This window comes from Heterocephalus glaber, unplaced genomic scaffold (genome assembly GCF_053883595.1).
Source record: "Heterocephalus glaber isolate CG9 unplaced genomic scaffold, H.glaber_assembly_v1.0 deba00001688, whole genome shotgun sequence".
Taxonomy (NCBI): domain Eukaryota; kingdom Metazoa; phylum Chordata; class Mammalia; order Rodentia; family Bathyergidae; genus Heterocephalus; species Heterocephalus glaber.
Genome location: NW_028258413.1, coordinates 525,933 through 549,875, shown reverse-complemented (window position 1 = coordinate 549,875; position 23,943 = coordinate 525,933). Strand labels below are relative to the sequence as shown.

General features: G+C 40.2%; 1 protein-coding gene across 3 annotated transcripts in view; it reads left to right on the top strand.

Moving 5' to 3' along the window:
- Ank2 (ankyrin 2) overlaps positions 1-23,943 on the top strand; it is a 567,339-nt gene that overhangs the window by 90,190 nt on the left and 453,206 nt on the right. For 2 of the 3 annotated variants that reach the window (XM_087198849.1, XM_087198848.1), the window contains exon 2: positions 10,429-10,489. The exons of the other annotated variant lie outside the window; for it this stretch is intronic. In XM_087198849.1, coding sequence (XP_087054975.1) covers positions 10,469-10,489 — 21 coding nt within the window. In that variant the 5' untranslated portion in view covers positions 10,429-10,468. The remainder of the gene's footprint in view (positions 1-10,428; positions 10,490-23,943) is intronic. 3 annotated transcript variants of the gene reach the window in all.

Genomic DNA, 23,943 nt, shown 5'->3' with positions numbered 1-23,943 from the left:
TACTTTAGTTGTTGGTCGGGTGTCTTCTTTTAGGATGAGGAAAGAGTAAATTTTCATGCATTTATCTATTTTAAAAATAACTTTATTTATTTATTTAGGTACCAGGGATCGAACTCAGGACCTTGCACGTGCGAGGCAGGTGCGGTGCCACTGAGCTAAATCCCCGCCCCCTTACTTATTGTTTAAAGTGAGTCCTTTATTTTAATTTGTTTGAATTTTTTTTTTTTTTTTGGATTTTGTTTGTGGTTTTTTTTTTTTTTGTACCGGGGATTGAACTTGGGTCTGTGTGCTTGCAAGGCAGGTGACAGAACCACGAGCTAAATCCCCAGCCTTGTTTGTGTTTTTAGACAAAGTTTTGCTGTGTAGCCCAGGCTGGCCTCAAACTCCCAGTCCTCTTGCCACCTCAGCCTCCCAAGTGCTGGGATTACAGGCATGCACCACCATGCCTGGCATGAATACTTTATTAAAACAGATAATAAAGACAGAAAATGGTTATTTCAACCATATTTTAGGTAATTAAACAATTAAAAATATATTTTAAAAAACCCATTCTGTTATTTAATTCTGATCTTATGAACGGTCTTGAGAATGTTAACTTTCTTTTTCTGATGTATAAGGGAGAATCACTGAGTGCTGCATCATATAATGATTAACTGGATTAATAGGATAAAGCTTAGATAGTGCTAAGAAAAATGTACTCTATATGCAGGGGTGAGATGTTAGTATTATTATCATGAATATGCATGACCTTAAATCTTAACTTACCACGAAGAACCTTAGGAAAAACTCGTGATAATGACCATTTATCAATCTATTTTGCACACATTCTCTGTTCTATAATGAACTTGCAAGTTTCTCATATCTTTATTTTAGAGATGACAGAAACCTCCAGAGAGGTTTCACTTATTCTGAGTTCTACAGCCTGGAAATGGCAAAATCAGGATTCAACTGTTGCCTTGTACAATTTCCACTGTGCCGTTGATGATGCACTCATGACTATGTAGGAGCATAATCACTTTCCTTCCTCCCTCCCCCCCCACCTCCCTTTCTTCTTCTCCTCCTTCTCCTTCTTCTTCTCTCTCTGTCTTTCCCTCTCCCTCTCCCTCCTCTCTCCTCTCTCTCTCCTTTCTCTCTCGAAAACCAGACCAAATCTGCCTGAGAAATTCAGTCTCAGAAGCAAGGAGGATGCCATGCATTCATTTTGGTAGAAACTCTCTATCTCTTAGGCTTTTCTTTGTAAGGAGATGAAAATTATTGACTGATGTAAAATTTTATATATGTATACAAGATATAGGTATGAAAGTGCTTTACAAATATGTGTGGACTCTGTCCTTGTACTATGTAAGAATTGACTGTAATAGGCTGGGTGTGGTGGCACATGCTGTAATCCCAGCACTTGGAAGGCTGAGGCAAGAGGATTGCTGCAAGTTTAAGGCCAGTCTGTGCTACAGGGTGAGTTCAAAGCCAGCCTGGGATACATAGTGAGACCCTGTCTCAAACACTGCCCTCCCTGTAATAGGGAAGCTATAGATCTGGAAACACAATATTATGAAGAACTGAACATTTTTCAAGGTGTGCTACAAAATGCTCTACAATTTCCTAAGAGTTAGATTTAGAAAACACAATAAAACTCAGAGATCTATGGATCCATGTCATTCATTCTCAGAGGCATGATTCTCCCTTGGATTGAGTAAATTCTGGAACTTGCTGCCTGAATTTTCCCAGCACCCTGGCTCTGCCAGCTCAGTTTCACAGCAGTGGAAACAAGAGAGGAGTGTTGTTTTTTGTTTGGCTTTTTTTTTTGAGACAGTGTCTCACTGTCTTTCAAGCTGGCCTTGAATTTACTATATAGCCCAGGCTGACCTTAAACTCATGACAGTCCTCCTTCCTCAGCCTCTCAGGTGCTGCGATTACAGGACTTCACCACGGCCAGTTTGAAGCATGCTATAGTACAGCAGACCTCATAGACATGACAGAGCTTCAAGGTCTGAAGACCCCCTTGGAGGGTCAGTGCTCTTTTCCCCTGTCTTTGCCTGTGACTCGGAAGTGATCAGATTTCTGGTAATCCTCTCACTGATGGCTGGGTTAATGGGCAGACATCACTGAGGCCACTGGGCTGCTTGTGAGCTCCATGCAGTAATGCAGTGCCTCTCCCAACAAAGTTGCTTAGAACTGCAGCATGAATGAGCTGGGCAGTGGCTTACGGGGAATTTTGTTATTCTTAATGGCTTTAAACATTTTTATAGTGGAAATTTTTATTGTGATAAGCACTAAACCACTTAGTGTTGTCGCTCCCGTACTCCATCTGCCTACATAATAATACAGATGGCACCAGAGAGGGGAACATTACCTTAATACCAGGGTGGATGACGTCAATACAGTACTTGGGGAGAACTCGCTATGCTTGCCAGAAAGCCTTTTTTCGGCCCTTTCCTAGACTTGGATGAGCGTGCCTATTTTCAGTTTAAAAGAAAAAACAATCTTTCAAAGCAGAATTTCCAAAAGGAATTTCCCCTCATTCGTGACAATCAGGATTACCGTCCCCAGCATTTGGCCCTGTTTTAGGTGCAGAATCCGTGGTTTGGTCTCAAGGGTGGCAGAACGGTACCACTGCCTGTCCTGCGGGGAGTTAGGCCATTTCCTTCACGCCACCTCGGTCACAGTTTCACCATGATGCTGTCCCAGAGCCGGCAGACGCGCATTTTCAGACGAGGGACGTCGTCGCCACAGGAGCCAGGAGGAGCACAGGCAACTGCAGTCCATGGGTTGGCTACTTGAAATTCTGCCTGATGCCCCCTAAAATTTGTCCCCAGTTTGTTGATTCTCCAAAATATTTATAAATCCCCAAATCAAAATGTGAAAAAGCAGCTTAAAATCATTCTTTTGTTTGACAGTAGTTTGAACACTGTCCAGCCCTGTGCGTGTGGTCGGAGCAAATGGATCCACGCTGTCTGTGGTTCGGGATGACGCTTGGGCCTCTGCCAGCCCCCGACTGTAGCTGGGAGCCCAGCGCGCTTGGCCTCTCAGGTGGCACAAAGGACACATTTGTTCCCATTCTCTCACCTCCCGGCTGAGTCTAGGAGAAGAACAGCAGCTCCCTTTGGGACCCTTGGAAGGGCAGCGGGGAGCTGGACTGGGAGCAAATCTCGGGCTAATTTATGTCCTCAGTTATTTAGGGCTGAGCTCTTAAGAGTGTTCTCAGCTGCAGGGGAGGGAGCTGCAGTGTGCTCTTATAAGTTGCATCTTCCATTCATGACAAAGACTGTGAGCACTCAGTTTCCAATCATCATTTCTGCTGTTGCCAGCCTAAGACCTTGGGGCTCCTCATGTACTCAGCCTTGTAGTCACGATCGTGACCACTGGACCCTCCCCCCTCAAAGCAGGGCTCCTCCAAGTGAGGTGTCCACCCTGGAGTCCTGAGACCAAGCCAGCGAGAGGATGCATGGTGCATGGCTCCAGCGAGAGGATGCATGATGACCTGGCCCCATGGACAGCTGGGCCGGTGGCATCGTGGGAAGAAAGCGCCTCCAAGTGGGATTCTGTTCATCCCTCCCTGGTCCCAGTGCTGCTTTCTGTCTCTTTTCTCACTGCAGACCTGACCTGTCTTACTTTTCTCAATGCTAGATGCCTTCTCTGAGAATCAGTCACTGAGGAAGCAATAAATCCTCATGTAGGCAAAAGTCAAACTGTCTCCAAGCCTTTGTGTGGCTGAGCTATTGTGAATTGTAGTGCTATAATCCTGATATGCATGGGTCACTATAATATGATGTCTGACTTTATTTGTTGAAACAGGGTTTCAGTGTGTTGCCCAGAATGGCCCCAAACTCCTGGGCTCGGCTGATCCTCCTGCCCCAGTGCCCCAAATAGCTGGGACTATAGGCGTAGGCTACACTGCACCTGACTCATTTGGTTACTTTGTTTCATCTATCTCCCACTTCATAATTTTTATTTTGTTTTGCTATCATATTTTAAAGTAGACACCAGATATTATATCATTTCATAATATTTTGTTATGCCTCTGATTGGTAAGACCATCCAAAGAAATACCCACAAGTCATTATTCTACTTCCTTTAAATAATTTAATAACAAGTATTATATTTAATACTCATGGTTCCCTTTAATTATGTGCTTTCCAACTAGATTGGAAGACAGTTAAATAGTGTTTTATATGTACCCCGTTCGAGTCATTTTAGGGGGCTTTAGTGCCATCACTCGAAGCCCTCTATGCAGTTCTCTATAAATCCACAGCCATTTGTTCCTACACTGTTTTAGTAGTTGTGCCTGGACGATGGTAGGGTAAGAGTGAGACACACATTCTAGGAAATGGGTAGGACAGGAGGAAAAGCAAATGTACCTTTGGTTCATGTTTAAATAATTGTTAAAATAAGGAGAAAAACTAGGTTGAAATTAGTAGGTCTTCATTTTCCTGGAGTTTTACATTCAGTTCAGAGAGGAAAGAAAGATTGAGATTTGGTGCTGAAAGTATTTCCTGGTTAATATTTTATTTGCTGCAAATAGTTTTCAGTGTTGTTTCTTTGCCAAACCTAAAGTAAAATCTCTGTGGTAAAAAAATAAAAATCAAGAGATTGTGAAATACTTGACAATGGAAAGCTCCACACAGTCAGAGACCAGGAGAATTAGGTCCAGTAGTAAATCAGAAGGAGTCCAAGGAAGAGCATTTTAAAAAGAGCTGAGTGCAAGACCCGGCATGTGAGAGAAAGAGAGACAGAGACAGACAGATGATTTGCTCAGAAAAGAATAAACACAAAGCAGAGGCTCAGGAACTGTTTTCCACTGCAGAGTGTGCTTGTGCCTCTGGCATCTCTGGAAACTGGGCTGGAATGGAAAGTGCTCACCGCGTGCTCTAGATGCCCTTAGGACTCTGCTGGGCCCTGGGATGGTGCTTGTCGTGTTGTGTCCGCGGCCTGTGAGTTGAGAATCCGGTCCTGTGAGTGCATCCACTGACACGGGCACTGTTAATCTGCTGCCATATGGTTGCCCTGTGCCTGGACTAGCTGAGCAGTTTTTGTGGATGTGTTTAATTGTTTGGCCCTGGAAGCTGTGCCCTTCTTTCCCTATGCTTGTTCCTCCCGTGGAGACTAACGATGCTTAGCTACTGTCCATTCTGAATTGGTCCCAAGTCCCTGAGAAAGCTGTGCACCACAGACAGTGAACCGTGGGGAGGAGGTTCTTTTCAGAGACATATTTTGCTAGCTGTGTGAGCCATGAGCACATACGCAGTTCCAGGGGATGTAAAACAGCGGCTGTGATTTAAGTTTCTGCGTAGCTATTTATAATCTGAGTGACTCCTAGTAAGAGTGTGACTGGGGACCCTACAGCTGTTGAAACTGTAATCTGTTTAAAACACTGATCCATGTTGCAATGTGTATTGATTACACTCCTTGTGTGGAGTTGGCATACATCCGTTTCACTGCTCTCCATCCCCTTCCTCTCCTCTCCCCCATCTCTTGCCCCCTTCCCATTTGAGAAAGATCTGTCTCCTTCCTATTGTCTCTTATTTTGCTCCTTACTTATAATTTGCTTTCTCATATAAGAGAAACCGTGCAGTATTTAGGCTTGTGTGTCTGATTTATCTCACGGTGCATCCATTCTCCTACAGATGACTCAAGTTTATCCTTCTTTATGGCAGAGTAGTGCTCCACTGTGTATAAATGCCACAATTTCTTTATCCATTCATCTGTTGATGGACAACTATAATCTTTTAATCTAGACATAAAGGGATGAAATAACATAAGGGCAAGAAAGACAGTTTGTGAAAAGTATAACACCTTTAAAAATTATACTGGGTGGAACTCAGGACTCAAGTTAAAATAAAATCATCCTTAGTAATGATTAATCACACAGAATAAATCTCCATTCTGTGTGAGATGAATAGGGACTCGAAGCTGTTGGGGGAATCTCTAACCCTTCAGAGTTTGAGTCCTTCATGCTCCATAAACATTCATGGGCTTGGGCCAGGGATGTATCTCAGTGATTCTGCTGCCTGGCTCTCAAGTGCAAGGTCTTGAGTTCGATCCCTGGTACCAAAAACAAAAACAAAAAAAATTCATGAGCTTAATTGACAGTGAATAACTGGTAAATTTCCAATATTCTTTCAAGAGTTGCAGAAAATAAAGTGGAAATATTATATTACTTTAATGGTTTGATGATTATCTGAGGCTAAATCACATTTCATGAGAATATACTATGAATAAAATCACAAGGAGTCAGCAAAATCTGATACAGTATATCCAGACTTTGGCATTATGATTTTATCCAATCTCCTTCTGTCAAGTAATATGTAAATAAACCAAATGATTTTTGAATTGACTCTTGCACATACAATGCCCAGGGAAGTTACTTAGCCTTTGTGGTGATTAGTTTTTGTATCCGTAAGAGAGTTAGCAATTCCTGTCTTACAAGATGTCATGAGGAATAAGTCTGGATTCTGTGTGAGATGGCCAGGACAGCTTCTGACACCGTGGGGCTGTGTGGTAAATGGCAGTTACAGAGGAGGAAGTGAAGACGGGCCATGTGCATCTCCATTTCTTAGCTTCTGTTGTTGACTGTTGGATGAAAAGGCTTTCCAGTCTTGTATGCTATGGTTAGGGTTACAGCTGATACTTCTGTGCAGACTTAGACTGACCATGAGAGCCTCAGGATTCTTTCTTATAAGGGTCATGAATGTCACCGTTGAAGGGGTACAAATGAACATGAAGAGATTTTAAAACTAACTTTGGATATTGTGCAATGGAAAGGCTGTCTTCATTTGCTTAGATTATGGTCTATGCATATTTTCTGGAATGCTAGAGGAAATACTAAAAAAGGGGTAGAGTATTTGTAAATATACCATGGCCAAAATCCATGAAGACAGTAAAAACAGGTTCCAAAATAAATTTATATAATTTGTACATATAAAAAGCAATTCTGGAATTTCTTGTGTGGCTTGGTTATCCCACTGCATTGTATTTTTTCTTTACACACTTCCTTTTTTATCTTTAATGAGAAGGCATAATGGGACACTCAGATACAATTCCTGAAGAAACTTTAATGAAGACATAATTTAAAGAGAAGTGAGTCAGATTAAAGAGCCATGGGGGTGATGAGTACCATGGAAGGACCATAGTCACCCTTAGGCTGGACTGGAGGCACCACCACCCAGCAAACTATGTTACCAGGGTACAATAGGGGCATCTGGTAGCAGCTGTGGTAACGGGTATGTGTCTACCACCAGAACCATGCTGGACAGGGTTCAGGGGACCAGGGAGAACCATCTCGTCCCTCTTCCAGCTGGCCAGGCCCACTGGGTTGAGGAGCTTGGGGGTGCATCTATAGAAATCAGCCCGAAAGAGAGCAGGACAGAGAAGGAAAAGATGCAGATGGGAAGGGATTTCTTGGGCAGGGATGCTAGAAAATAACTGGTAATGCAATTATTGATTTTTATTAAAAACTTTAAAAAGTGACTGGAGACATGAAGGTGGGATCAGGTGTGTGCATGTACAGAGGGAGGTACAGCGTGAGGTTTGTTCTGACTGCATGAACAAAAGGAGGCAGTGATCATTTATGTTGGAAAAGGTCTTCGGGTTAGAGAGATGGCTGACACTTTTCAGTGACAGCTTCAAGATTATCGGCAATTTACATTAGATTTAAAAGTCAATTTGAAGAGACTGTTTCCCAGTCATTCCAAGTGAAAAAGATACCTTATTATGAAAGGCTGGATCTTAAAGGGGAGAAAGGAGGACGATGGAAGACAAGGCGGCATAATGGGGAGGACATTGACTTAGTATTAGACAGACAGTGGCATGAATGCTGGGTAACCATTCATTGGTGTTGGGACCCAGCGTGACGTAGACTCTGGGCCTGTTCCTCATGGACTGGATGTGCATGATGTCTCATGGCTATTGTGATAGTAAATGAGTTAATCGATGTGAAATGCTTAAAATTTAGTCTCAGCAGACAAAGCCTGTTGTCAATAAATAATATGGACTGTTTTTTGAGACAGGGTCTTGTATGGAGTTCAGGCTGGCCTTGAACTCACTATGTAGTTGTGGCTGGCCTTGAACTCACAGTGATCCTGCTGCCTCAGCCTCCCAAGTGCCGGAATTATAGGCGTGCACCACCATGTCTGGCAATACCTACCAATTTTTGAGAGCCAGATGTATGGCAGGCACGTTCTACTTACTACCTTTAGTCCTTCAGGAGACTTCATTTCATGGAGAGAAATGATGCTCAGAGTTCACAGTTTGTGCAAGGCTTGTAGTTAGCAAGTGGCAAGGCCAGGCCACTTAGGCCCCAAAGCTAACGTTTTCTGTTAAAGCACAGTGCATGTTCTTCTTTTCTCTCAAATGGCAAACATGGTTAAAATAGCTTTCTGGGAAAACTCAGCATAGGATTGTGTAGTAAGTTTCCTTTGAAAATCTCCTTGGGGAAAGTATTGAGGTTGAGAAATAGAGGCTCCTAACACAGAGGTATGAAACATTTGAATGTCATGTGCCAAGCAGTGCAGTTTCCAAATGGGCCCACATGCTGTAGTCAGAGGCTGCCTGCCTTTGCAGCATGGCTCAGCGGTCATCTGAATCACCTTATCTCCTCCTGCCGTCTACAGCCTACCACTGTCTGCCCAATTTCATGGACTTGGTAATAACGGGGCACTCAGGAGGGATCCTGCACTTCCTTAGAGCTGTAAATCATTATGTACTCAGAGAAATAGAAAAATACTGGTCTATCAACTTTTAAAAGAAACGAAAACCAAAATAAAAGTGCAGAGATTAGCAGTAGTAATATACATCAGAGAGGAAGTATAATAAAATTTTGCTGACAATTGCAAGAAAAAAACATTAATATTACACAGGATATGTATGGACTAAACAAAGAAAATTGGATTTTTTTTGGGTTGAGGTGATAAAAGGAAGATTAAAATAAGAAATGGATGAGACAACTACTGTTGGTATGTCACTTCCTGTCAAGTCTACTTATGTACTGAATGTGATCCTAATTAAGTCTGATTAGACTTTAATCGCTAAACTCAACTAAGTGTGTGTGGGGAAATGGAAGGGTACCATGAAAAAACAAAAGAACAATGATGAACAATATATCCCACAGGAATCGGGACACACATAGGTCAGCAAAGATTAGTACTATGGATAAATGGAACTGAACAAGACAAAGACTTGTATTTGAAATATATTTATTGAAGTTTGAAAAAATTAAATTATCATTACTAAGATAACTCAGTAAATTAGGAATCAGGAGCTCAGGATACACATTTACAGACCTTAGAAGTCATCATGAACTCTAAACTGTACCATGTACAGTTTAAACTGTACAACATGGCATGTGCAGTGTGTTCGACATGCTAAGTGCAAGTGGATAGTCATATTAATACTAGGCCTGTGCTCCCAGGGTTACCAAGTACAGATTCACACTCACAGACTTAAAGGAGAAAAGCATGAATGCATAAGAGCAGCATTGAATTCATGTAGTGAAATGAGAGATTTTTGTTCTTTCTAAAGTTCTTTTAGTGTTTTTAGAATGGGTGGACAATTGAGATTTTAATACAGGGTATGTGAACATACAAGTGGAAGTATAGAGCAGTGGTGCCAAACCTGTGCTCAAATGCTGCAGCGGCACGTGGACCCTCTCTGTTGGCACGCAAGCCAAGGCGCCCCAGAAGCCAAGCATCAGGTATTCAGGTTTAATTGTAGTGCTGGCACTTTGCAATGCATCAGTGGGTTTTGGGTTGCAGTTTGGGCACTCAGTCTCTAAAAAGTTCATTGTCACTGGTATAGAATATGAGGTGTCAATTGAGTTTATTGGCTGCATGTTGCTTGGCATAATAAAACTGAGCCAATAAAAACAATTCTCAGCCAGGCATGGTGGTGCACGTCTGTAATTCCCGCACTCGGGAAGCTGAGACAGGAGGATTGGCACAAGTTCAAGCCAGACTGAGCGGCTATATAGTGAGTTCATGGCCAGCCAGAACTACATAGTAAGACCCTGTCTCAAAAAACAAAACCAAAAAACCCCAGAAGAAAACAGACAAAAAACCCAAACAGTTATCATAGGTGGACACAAAATTTTTTTCTTGTTCACAATTCTCGACCATCTGAAATGTAGCACTCTTGCTTAATAGACCCCTAAGGTTGACGGGAAATTCTCATATTGTCTTAAGTCTATTCCTCTTACATATTAATTTGGTATTTTTCATCTTTTCACACATTATGTTTTGCCTACTATTCTGAGCTGTTGAAATATTTAAATATTTTTGTGTTTTGTTCTTTTGCATTTATAATAGTGACGTTTACAGAAAGAATTCTGTCAGAGCACAATACACACTTATTTTTAGTTGAAATTTAAAAGCTGTTCTTAATGATCAATGTAAGTGATTTCAAACTTCTAATATTTCCTTTTTTGTTTTTTTCTTTTAGGTAAGTAATTGAACAGGAACATGAAGAGTTGATATTTCAAATGACAGCCATGTTGCAAAAGGTACTTTTGGTATTTTAGTGTTATTTTGAAGGAATCTTAGCAAAAGACACTGATGTTAGAATGTAACAGTGTTATTTTGGTGAAAAAAAATCTTGTGGAAACAGATTTAAGGACATGATAACATTAACAAGTTTTTAATTATAATGAATGTAATATATGATAATTTTTTTCTGTAATCTGGGAAATTATTATCAGCATTATTTGGGAATGGAAAGATAAATTGGTCTTTTTACCCCTCGAGATGTTCATTAGTGGGAAAAGTGGAGGAAAATAAATTTGAATGCAGTAGAATAAACACATTGAGATTGGTTCATCGAAGCCATCTGCTTCTCTAATAGCTACAGTTTTTTATGTGGTCCAGATAGTATCTTTAGAATTACTGTAAAATTCATCACTCCAAGGTTGTCAAAAAGATGATTTGGTACTGTGTAATTCCAATAGATTATAACCAGGAGAAGAATTCTCCAGAATTTTATGTAAAGGTGAAGGGGGAAGAGGGCAATGTTATATTTTAAGAGAGGTATAGAATATAAAAATTCTTAGTTCTGTATATATTGTTATGTGATTTGTAGAAATCTGTTTGTGTTTTAAGTCATAGTCTTATTTAAGAGACTCTTCTTCTGTATAAGTAAACTTTTAAGATATGGTAGACAGCATCTCTTCTGGTTACAGAGGAAATAATAACTTTACGTACTGCTGGACTGGTTCTGTGAGACCGTTAACATTGGCAATCACTGAAAGATCAGTGACATTTTGGGTGTAATGAGTCATATATTGTCCCTTTACAGTGAATTGATAACCCAAGGAACAGAAAACATACGGGAATACTGAAAGAGGACAAATCAACTCAATCCTCTTATATCACCACAAATTTTAAAGAATTGCTAATTTTGCTTAGAAATTTCAGAGAATGCAGAGTCTGAACATGTTTCTTGTTAATGGCGATGCAGAGGAAGAGAAGGCATGGAGGGTTTGAGTTTCTGAGAAGGGAGGAGGTGATGGAGTCCAGGCAGAGGGATCGCCCGGCCGGGGATGGACACTTCAGCAGAACTCGGAAATCACATCAGCTGTGTACCATGATGGGCAAGCTTGGAGAGGCTGAGGAGACATCAGATAGATTTTGTATTCTGTACAAAGGTGTGCACAGAGTAGTTAGGATTTGAGGAGAGAGGAAAGGCTTGAAATAGTATTTGTGGAAAGTAGAAGAAGGTTGCGATGAGGACAGTACTAGCCCAGCCAGGTACTAATGACCAGGGATTTGCAGTGTCACCAATCTCCTTGAATTTCTAAATGTATTCGGTACATGAATGTTGCTTTCTAAAAATCAGAAGTCAGAGATACTCTGCTTAAGGGAGAGAGTAAGAGAGATTTGACTGTTTTTTCCTAAAGTCCTCAGTTTTGGTGCTGTCTTTGATGCAGCAGTTTTGTGGGAAATTCAAGACTACTTTGACTTGGAAGAAAAGGTAACATTTGAAATCAGAAGCTACTGCCCTGCTCGCTTCCCACGAAGTTAAGTACCTCCAGTGACTCGGGAGGAAGTGACTGGGGGTCCATGAGGGATTGCTTCTTAGAACCTGCTAACTGCCTGGTTCTTTGCCTCCACAACCTCCTCTAAGTACTCTGGTGCTTCCACACCTCTGCAGGCCTCAGGCCAGTTGGGGATTCATGCTGCCAAAAGGTTTGAATATTGAGATCAGATGGGAAGATCTCAGGCTGCCTGAGGACTCCCTGTGGTGTCCCCAACTTTGGAATTACGGCCATTGGTGGGGGTGGGCTTTGCCTTTCGTTCAAGCTCTGTTTCCTGTGGACAAGGCTCTGGGTTCTGGCTGGTGTTCCTGACATCTACCCAGGCACATCCCTGAGCCACACAGTGAGGTCTCTGTCTACTGGAATGTGAAATCTTGTGCTAGTTGAATGGAAGCAGGTAGCAAAAGGAAAAAAAGACTGGGCTCGAACTGTGAATCTCTTGCCTCAGCCTCCCAAAGTGCTGCGATTACAGGCAGTGCACCACTACACCTGGCTAATGTTCTTTTTTGGGTAAATTGGAAAGATTATTTTCCCAACTAATATGAACCACAGCTGCCCCCTAATGATGCCCTTGGAGGGGGAGCAGATGAGGAGAGGGGCCTTTGCCTGATCAGTGACCAAGCTCACAGAAAAGATCTCGACCTCGGCAGTGTGCATCTAGCCTGTTTGTTTTGCTCTTATCAGCTAGGATTGCTCAGTGGTGCAGAGCAGACGTTGTTAAATACAGCTTTTAGAAATGCTTCTGTGCTCCTCACATGATAGTGTGAGTTGCAGGTCTTACAGGAAGGGGCTCGGGCTGGACAAGCTTCACTCAGCCCCGAAGGGAAGCCTCCGAGAAGGGTGCCGAGGTGTTTGCTGCAGGGGTCTGGGGAGCAAATGGGTCTTCTTGCATTGCTCAGCCTAGGGTCAGTGAGGGGGTCTGGTGGCCAGCAGAGCGAAAGTAAGCTCCACAAACGCTGGAAAGGAACCTGCAGAAGCACTGAATGCTCGGCGCAGATCCAAGGCCTGGAGATGTGCAAGCGTGCAGATGTCTGCACCGTGCCCTGGGGGAGCCCAGCAGCCGCCGAGAAGCTCGTCAATCCTTTGTCTTCCCTACCCCAGAAGGAAGGTGTTTGGAAGACGATTAGATGTTAAGAGGTTGTAGAGGCAATGTTGGAAGAATGTGGGGAGAACAAACCTACGTTTAGCTTTCTTTTCAGAAGTTTTTTTATGCCCATTTGTGTCCCTGAAATAATTGATCGTAATTGACAGACACCCAGGCCAAATGGTTTACCACTTGAAGTGAAGGCTTTTGTTATTTGCTCTGTAAATTACAAATCTGATTTCTGTGCCTTTTGCTTTTCTTGTGACATTGCCATACATTATAATATTATTAATCAATGCAATTAGTTTTTAGTTTGTTTTTTTTTTAATACTGGAAATCAAATCAGGAACTTGGGCTTGCCAGGCAGGTGTGTTGCCACTGAGCAAATGCAGTTGGTTTTTTTTTTTTTTTTTTGGGTACCGGGGATCCAACTCTTGTTGCTGATTAGATTATTTGCATTACAGAAAAGCCATGCAGGAGTATAAGATGAGTATATCTCTATAAAAATATTTTCTGAAAAACAGCAGCAGCATATGCAAAAATGTGCGATATACATCAATACTAATATACCATACATGTCTTATATATTTATGTGAATATATGTGCATGAGGTGGTGTTAGGATTTTTCAGACAGAATTATTATAGCAACTTCAAGCAGTTTAACAAGTGTCTTTTAAGTTCACATACACATATTTTAAGTATTTTATATTTTAAAATACAAAATAGGAGAAAGGATTTACTTACTTGAATTGTATGTAAAAATCTTGTTACATTTGGGATACTACAAAAGCCAATGGGCTTAAATAGAAAAATACTCACTTTTAAGAGTGGACCAGTGGGAAGAGAGTTGTTGAACAGGATGAACACACTATGTCCTGGGTCAGCATACGGCTGAATTAAAAAAGAAGAAAGGGGCCAAGCGTGGTGGCAAATGCCTGTAATCTCAGCATTTGGGAGGCTGAGGCAGGAGGATTGGTGCGATTCCAAGTCAGCTAGACTACATAATGAGTTTAAGACCAGCCTGAACTATATAGTGAGACCATATCTCAAAAAAAAAAGGAGTAGAACACATTATGTCCATTCCTGTCGTGAATATCTGTGTGTATTCACAGAAAATATTGAAAGGGTACTGAACTGTAAATGGCAGTTTGTTTGAGTAAATAGGACTGTAATTCTGGATGCATTTTCAATGAGCATGTATTATAATTAATCAATCTCTCTCACTTTTTTAAAGGAATGATATTATGGAAAGAATAGTCCTGACTTTGCTGTTGACTAACTGTGGAATCATTGATGAATAAATTAATTTGTTCAGTTTACACCAATATTATGAAAATCATTTGAAATTGTGGATGAAGAAGAGAAGATTAACTTAAAAAAAAAAGAACACAGGTGACTAGAATACAGCAGTTCCATTGAGAACATTGGGTCAAGCTCTTCTTCTTTAGACATGGTTGACTTCACAGATCTACAGGACTGAGGGTGTTAGGAGAGCAGCCCTAACATATAGCCCTTCTATTTGTAAATGTTGCTTCAAAAGGACTGAAATTAGGGAGCCACAGGACACACACATTGTAGAAAAGATTATATATTATGGAGTACAGAGTATATCATTAGTCATTGTTACTAAGTAGAAAAAAATTAGCAATTTAGATTTCTTTTTTCTCACAACATATGTAGAGTTCTGGACTGGTTCCACTACTTACTATGACTACCTTAAAATTCCAGATTGTCTATATCCTTCAGGAACATGGCTAATTTTAATTCTCATACAGTGTCAGGTATGCATAAGTTCTTATCCTTGTGCTTCCTAGAATATATAAAATGTGTGTGAGAAATGCTTGAGAGTAGGAGTGTTTCACATTTTGGATTCTTTTGGATTTTGAACATCTATCTTCAAGGTGGGACCCAAGTCTAAATACAACATTCATTTTTTTGGTGTAAGCATGCAGCCTTATTCTTTTTTTCAATTCTTATTTGTATTAGTCCATGTTTGCAGCACATAATGATTGCAGCCATCGTGGAGAGTTGGTGCTTGGACATACACATCTTCATCCTTTTTCTGTCCCCTTCCCATTTGCAAAAGCTCCAGCCCCGTTTCCTTAGGTCTCACATGTGCCCTATACACATGCTCTGAAGGTAATTTTGTACAATGCTTTGAATAATTTTGTGCATGAATCAGTTTCATGATGTGGAATTTTCCATCTGTGTCATCAAATCAGCATTCGAACACTTCCTGATTTTGGAGCATTTCAGATTTTAGAGTTTTGGGTCAGAGATGTCCAACCTGTGTTCCAGGTAAAAGCCCTTTGCCAAGTTTGTTGAGCTAGTATCTGAAGAGTGATTTCAACTTTGCTGCTCTTTGGCTTACATTTAGTTTGCATTTTATATTTACTTATTATTATTTTTTGGTACCAGGGATCCAACTTGGGACCTTGCGCTTGCGGGGCAGGTGGCAGAAGCACTGAGCTAAATCCCCAGCATCTATATTTACTTATTTAATTATCTTTAGTACAGTTGACAAAAATCATATGTAAAGTGTACGGCATCATGTTTTGAGGTACAAATGCATGTGAAATTATTACTACAATCAAGCTAATGTATCTATCACCTCACATATTTAGCAATTGTTAATTTTCTCTGCTTAGAAACAGTTTATAATAGCACAATTCAAAAATGCATGCTCTCAAAACGGAAAATGTCTTCAGCATCACACGCAGATTATAGCAGTTAAGTGAGCAGTGTTCTATGATCTCTTGCTATTTCTATACCTGAACACATTTTTAAAAGTAAAGAATTGGCAATGCCGTATATAATGCTTTGTAGGCATCTATTTTATGTAGCAGTGTAGTAGGCACCTTTTCACCTCAATTGAGATCAGTATCATGATCTTTGGATGATATAATTCTCAACTCTTTTTTCCATCCCTTCTCTTACCCTCCATTATATTCTCTTTCCTGCTTGCCTCCTTATTCCTTTCCTTTTGTCTAATAATTGTCTCCCTTCTATGTACTTTCATGTTATCTTTTTAGATTCCACATATTAGGGAGAAACAAGCAATATGTATTTGTCTTTCTGAGTCTGGCTTATTACACTTAACATGATGATCTCCAGTGACATTGTATTTTTACTTCCATTATTTTCTGCTTAATGAAATCTGCAGGAGACACACTGGAAAACTTGTAGGCTGTCAACTGGGTGAAAAATTGAATGAACAAAACTCCATTAACGAGATTAAAAGGGAGAATAAGAAAAGATGAAATACTAGCAAACATAAAATGTTACAGAAGCACCAATACAATACAAATTTAAAAATTTATATTTTGTGGAAACTAGCAGTATAGATATTAGATATGTGGGCCAAGAAGGGATTGGGGTGGGCACTGTCATTTTCGATGGGGAGACTTGCTTCAGTCAGTGCTGACCAGAGTTTGATGCACCAGAGAGCAAACCTGGAGCCAGAGACCTGGAGGACCCAGTTGAGGGCGCGGCAGAGTCCCCTGCAAGTCCTGTGGAGGATCTGCCCTGGGAAGGCCCAAGGCCAGTGGTGGAAGCCAGAAAGCCTGCGCCGGCGGGGTGAACGGTCTGTGCCAAGGGCTGAGATCTGCACTGGGGCCAGGAGGCGAAGGTGAGGATTGAAGCTCTCTCGAAGGAAGACAGCAGCCAGAGCTCCTTTGAAGAAAAACCACTGAAAAGCAGCTTCTTCAGGAAAATCAGCAGCATGCAACGTTCCCTTCTCACTCTCCTTTTACGCCATTCTGGCAGCAATCCTCAGGTGGGTCTTCCACGCCCAGAACCATGCTGACCCGGTCCAGCTGAGAGACCCTGCTCGAGCTGACCATTAATCAGTCTACCACAGAACATTAGATCATCAGCAATTAAACATATAGAGATTAATGGGTTAAACTACTCATGGTTGGTTCTAGATCCAAGCCCTCCCTATTCTTGACGGATTTTTGTGTAATTGTTTGGAAATGTGTTCTCGGCTGACCCTCGTGTGTATTTAGCTGAGTGATTGATTAATCTTGTGTGATGATCTTGTGTTTGCGTTCAAGATTCATATACATATTTGTATTTTGTCAGTGACCCAGAAGTGAACTGTCTCCTTCCAGCTGTAAATCTGTCTTAGTAAAGCACTTTACAAAATATCCTACCTTAGGTGTTAGGTCTCAGCATCTACCAAGAACCACTGGTTTTATCATGGGACTCTTGAGCAGAAAATTAATATTATTTTTAGTGTGGTAAAAAATGTAACAATAATATGTTTTAAAACAAAATATAGCACTATGTTTTTTCCTTATTGCCAGTGACACTAGAGAGAAGCTTAGAGGGGCTCTATATAATTTGCTTCATCAGGTCATTTAGATAAAAAGGAAGAAATTGATATATAAGTCGAATAGTCAGATAATTATTTGAGTTAGCTAGAAAAAGTTTGTTTCTGAAGTCAGTTAACTAAAAGAATACTTATTTAATTAACTGTCTTGCTCACAACGATGTCTTCTTGACCAGGAAATGTGGGCATGGCATCTAAGGACTGCACATACACAATACTCAATAGTTCCCAAAGTGTCCCCCTTTTTGATGAGTGTTATTAAGTGACATAAATTGGAAAAAAAGGAGAAACCTGCTATTGGGGCCCTATTAATCCCAAACATGCTTACTTTCTATGAGCATATGACCAAAATATCTGATATTCTGGTAAAAATATACTGCCTTGTAAGTCATTAATTTTCACTTCAGAGTTTTCAAGCAACATTCTACTGGTATAATATTTAGTGTAAGAAAAACTATCTAGTTGCCAGTTTTTGGAAGGAGAAGGAATATATTGTGATTTGCTTTCTATCCCTCCCATTTCCTCCCGTGAAAAAGGTGCTTGTATTTATTTATGTAATTTAATTAATTAATTAATTTTTTTTGTGCTGGGGATCGAAGAACTGGGGTCCTTCCGCTTGTGAAGCAGGAGGCAGAACCACTGAGCTAAATCCCCATCCTGGTGCTTGTATTTAAAATGGGAACTCCCAAAGGACAAAAGATGTATTTCAAGAAAAGTACCCTAGAAGACTAGGGTAATTGTTCAGGGGCAGAGTGTGTAGTATTCAGAAAGTCCTAGGTTCAATCTCTAGCACCACAAAAATAAAATAAAAGTAACATGGAAAATATTACACAGTTAAGAAAGCTGTATAGTGCATAGCTCATACTATGGTTTCTAGAAGACTCAATTTGTGAGCAGTCTAGTTTATTTTAATGTTAGCAAGAGCAAGTCAGTGTTTTGAGTAAAAGGGAAGGGCAGGGGTCAGGGATTTAGCTCTGTGGTTTTGCTGCCTGCTGTGCAAGCGCCAGGACTGGAGTTCGATCCCTGGGGAACCAAAAAAAGAAACATTAGTATAATGAAGGAAACATTCTCTCTATTCTTTTTCCCCACCTGCTGCACAAGTGCAAGGACCCGAGTTTGATCCCTGGTACAAAAAAAAAAAAAAAATAGAAGGGAAGGGCAGTAGAAATATGTGTTTACAAATTCAATAATTTCTAGAAATGACCACATCTAGTGAAAATGATATTGTAGAAAAAAAGAAAAGAAAGAAGAACACCATCCTGAAAATCCAGTAGAGTCTCTAAGCTTTTCTCAAAACCTATAATTTTCTAGTGTGATGTTAATCAATGATTGGAATAAAATACATTGCCTATGTCTAGGATGCCAGTATAACAGTACAATAACTAGTATTAGCTTGGGCTGGGTATTTAGCTCCGTGGCACCACGCCTGCCTTGCAAGTGCAAGGTCCTGAATTCGACCCCTGATAGCAAAAAAGAAAAAAAAAAAAGAACTAGTATTAGTTTGTGTGTTGAGAGTACTTTACAAGGTTCATATCTTTTGTTGATAGTCTCATTCTAGCTGTCCAAATTATTTCATAATATTAGAATAGTGCTATATTAAATAATGGTTGAATATTTAATATTTATATAAAAGCCCAGTAGTTGGCACTTCAGTATGCTTCTGTACTATTAAAATGAAGTTTATGGGGGCCAGGGATTTACCTCAGTAGTACCGCTGCCTGCCTCCCAAGTGTGAGGTCCTGAGTTCAATCCCTGGTACCCCCCCCCATGAAGTTTATCAAGAAGGGTTTTGACTTATATAGTTCTTTTCCTGTGGAATGGGGTAGAGAAAACTATCATTTTCACTTTCTAAGCAATGTAATTAGGACACTAAGAAAATAAGAGATTTATTCATTACATCATTAATGAAAGATTTTAACAGTAAATAAAATCTCCATCATTTTGAGAACAAAAGAGACAGAAAGAAAGGGAGAGGGAAAGAATGAGAATGTGAGACTTGCCAGTATATTATATGAGAACTTTTCCAAGTAAATATTAGTCCTATTTGCGTACTATATTTAAACATTGGAAAATAGATTTTACTTTGTCCCTTTTACAGACATATCCTAAATTTAGGGTTAGGGTTAGGGTTAGAGTTAGGGTTAGGAAAAAGTCCCAGCACATGGGTCTTCATGTTGGGAAGGATCAGCACCCGCTGTCTCCTAAGATTCAGAGCTGGAAGAGTCAGTCCTAGCTCAGAGATTTTAGATTCAGATCCTCCATCTCAGTCTTCGTTGTCGTCAAAGGTGAGAGCATGCTGTTTCTTGCCTGGGGCAGGGATCTGTTGGGCATACACAGGGGAACGTGGGAGTCTGAAGATGTGAATCCATTTTCAGAAAGCTCAGTGAAGAGGGTATAATAATGTTAATGGCAAGTGATGGCAGAGGCCCCTTGTCTGCTGGTCTCTTCTCAGTAATTACTGGAAAATACATCTGGACTCGTTTGCAGCTAAATTTAGGGTTTATATTTAAATTTAGGGTCTGCTTTTCTCTAAATTACAACTATAACTTCTACAGAATTAAATTGAGTTACAAGAAATTAATTTTGATTTCTCTGCTGGTTATTATTGTCCTTTCTATTTGCCTGTATATTTTTTTAGAACAGGGACTTTGTTTTCCTAACCTCAGAATCCTCAGCACCTTGAAGCTCAGGACAGGAACACAGTGAACACACTGGAATAAACAGATACATGGTAAATTCAAAAGTCAACTTGATCTAAAGAAATCTCCATCAGGAGCATAAGACCTAACAGGAAAATAAGGCTCAAGGAGATTTTCTTTAGGTCTTTTATTGTTAGGTCTTCAGATTTTCTTTATATACAGTAAGTTTCTAGGAAAAGTACAGAATGGAGTGTTTTGAATAATATTTGGAGTTTTAAAAACTACTAATGAGACTGTGAATTATTTTTGTTTGTGTTGGGGTTTGGTCTTGTGTGTGCTTTCGTGATGGAGATTTCACAGTTTTGTTTCTGGGCACAGGAGTTTATACTTAAGTGTAAGTATAAACAGTGAAACTTTTGCCTGTTAGCACAGAGTTTTGTACCAGGAACATTGAAAATGAACATGTGCAATTTTTTTCTTTCTTGTGTAACTTTTTGGTGTAAATTGTCTGAAATTCTACAATGAAAAAAACCAATGTGGAGTTTCAGTAATGTAAAAAGCTGTTGTTAAACTACATAGTAGCTATATTTGTTTTAGAGCTCAAACAGCACTTTTTAACTTGTGCATTCTGGATATTGTAATTCCTGATTTAGTGAGCCAGTTATAGGATTTTTGTGTTCTGATATGGCTCAGAAAAGGAAATGGGGCAACATACAACTTAATAATTTATGGTTATAAATGATAAAAGTCTGTCTTTTTTGGTTATTGAAAGTTAATGCACAGGTCATAAGAAACCTTTACTCTGTGTGTTGCCCACAGAAAGAAATGGCATTAGCAATAGTTTCAACTGTTTCCAACTTCACCCCTGCCCTGGTACTGGGGATTGAACCCTGGCTTTCACTCTAAGCTACATCCCCAGAAATTTTATTTAATTTTTTTTGAGATAGGGTCTTACTAAGTCACTAAGTTTTCTGGACTGGACTTGATCTTGCAATCCTCCTGCTTCAGACTCCCTGAGTGCTGGAATACCAAACATATGTTCCTATGTATTGTTACATAAAATTTGAACGGTAGTGCCAACATGAGTGGGGTATTCTGACTCTGTGGGTCAGTAAAATTATAGGAGAACTACATATTAACCAGAAGGCTTTTCCATAAGCATGCAACCAGAACAGGGGGAGATAATTATATAATTTAATTCAACCCAACATCGCCAGACACCGTCTGCCTAAAAAGGATTTTCTGGTCACCAGGATTGGAATGTGTCTTAGTCACATTCTTTTCTGAGACAAAATACCCAAAACCTACCACTTAAAAGGGGAGAGGTTTATTTTGGCTCACAGTTGCAGCCCATGGTCGGTTGGCTCCAAGGCACAAAGAGCAAGGTGGAAGGGCCTGGTGAAGGAGAGCTGCGTGCAGCATGGAGAGAATGAAGCAGGGAAAGGAGGAACAAGGGAGAGAGATAAATGCTTCCAGGTCATGAGCCCAGTGACTGGCTCTTCCCGACAGGGCCTACCTCGCACCAGCACATTCAGCTCTGCCACTGGTGAGTGCAGAGCTCCCATGATCCTCTCACCAACCTCTGAACACCTGAGGCCTTTTGGGGACATTGTAGATCTACATCTGAACAGCAGCTTGGAGAGCTAGGGCCTGTGTGTCACCTCCCCTACTTGGATTGGTACTGTCAACTTGATTATGATTCTCTTCTGATTCTTCCCTACCTCTAAGGCTTTGCCCTGTGCTTCCAGTGAGAACGTTCTTCTAACCAGTGACATATTCAAAAGGTAAATATGTTTACTTCCAGGGCCATTTCAGCCTGTTGGAGGTGGCTGCCTGGAGCAGTCTTGAGAAGAGCTCAGCTCTCCCCAGCTCTGCACAGGGGTGCCCTGAGGGATTGAGTTCTCCCTGGCCCAGGGAGAGTGGATGATGCTAGTTCTGTGCTTTTGCCATCCCTGTATGAATAATTCAGATTTTGTAGACCACCTGAAAGAGCATAAGCAGGAAAAGACATCATCAGATTTTCATCTAAGGAGGAGATGACCAGGCCCTCTGCCCAGATTTGTCATGCCAGTGTTGCTCAGAACTGTAGCTGTGTGAAGGTACCTGGGAACATGGCAGGCATCTCTCTTCCTATATCACTTTCACCATGGCTGCTGGACTTACTGTCTGAGTGAATATTATTTTTAAAGAGTAGAGAGAAACATTCAGAAAACTTGGCTTGGTTTAATCAAGTCTCCACCCCAATTATAAGGTGGGAGATGCTTAGTAGCAATAATGGAAAGATGAAGGTATCCTACCGTATGAGTGAAGTCTGGTCTGTCTGTGGCTTTTTATTCTGAGTTGTCTGGTGTTATTCAGGCCATCTCGCTAAGTGCTTTTAATGCTTACAATTGTGCTTTCACATCCACATCAGAAGATTTATCGTTTTGTTTGTAGCTTTATTTCACCAGTAAGTAGAATCAATTTGATAAAAGGTTGCTGTTTAATGGCCATACTCATTTTCATCAGCTTTGCTCTGGATGGGGTTGGATATCCTGAGCATAGCGTGAGTTCAGAGCTTGGCTCAATAAGAGGGTGAGGACAGTATCTTTCTTCTTTGTATATGTGTGTGTGTGTGTGTCTGTGTGTGTGCATTTGTACAGATGTGCGGTGCTGGGGATTGGACCCAAGACTGCTCACGCTAAGCGCAAGCTCTGCTATGGCATTACATCTCCCTCAACCTGTCCTTTTTTTTTTTTGGTACCGGGGATCGAACTTGGGTCCTTGTGCTTGCGCAGCAGGCGGCAAAACCACCGAGCTAAATCCCTGACCCAACCTATCTATTCTTGAAGGCAGCATCCTTAACAATTTTTGGAGTATATTTTATAAGGAACCAACAAATCAAATGATTTGCTTGAGTTTAGAAGCAAAATACTTAAATTTAACACTTAAGCCAGGCTTGTTTTAGCTATAAAGCCTATGTCATTATACCACACAGGGACATATATGAGAGAATATAATTTTTTAAATGCAACAAGTGGAATTTTTATTGTTGCTGCTTCAAAAAAATTTTGTAGGGTATAAATCAATCAATACTATTTTCTTGACTCAAAACCTCTTCACCTGAAGATGACACAAAGTCTAATAAATAAAATTAAGGCACCACAGTAACATTAATGACATTGTTTGCTATTTTCTTAGGATTTTGAATTTTTTCCTTAAATATTTTGCATGTTTTTGGCATTTCACCAGAGCTAATGGTTTTAGATCATAAATTATTTTTTGTATGCTTTAATTTTCACGTATTCTCAGTTTTTGAAGATTCATTGAAGTTTTTTTTAATGACAGTTTGTTTTTCTGTATTCCCATCTATTTATTTATTTGGTAGTTGTTTATTTAGCTACATCTGGAAATCAAGATTAGTGTTTGCATATCATTATTTCTGCATAATTATTTGAGTTTATATATGGCCAATCAGAGGTAGAAATATGCCATGCTTTAACCCCGCTTATTTTTATTTTCTCTTGTTTCTATTTTCTTCCATTTTTTTATTTAATAAATATTTATTTATCATTTTTGACATGCAAATACTCTTATAGGTCTGACTAAAGTGAAACTCTTGAGTTAGAAAAAATTTCTTGGCATACTGGATATGCACATTTATATTGTCCCTCAGCCTTAGCTACATACTGAAAATTGGCAGTGGCATTTTTTTTTTAATTCTTTTATTGGTACATTTTAGTTATACAATTTGTTTACATTTATCATTGGGTATTTGTACCTGTACATGATGTATCTTGGTTCTTATTTTTTTCCCCATTGTCAATGGCATCTTTTATATTAGAGGAATCTATGGGAGGGGGCAACAAAGAGTTGCTACAGCAATATGGA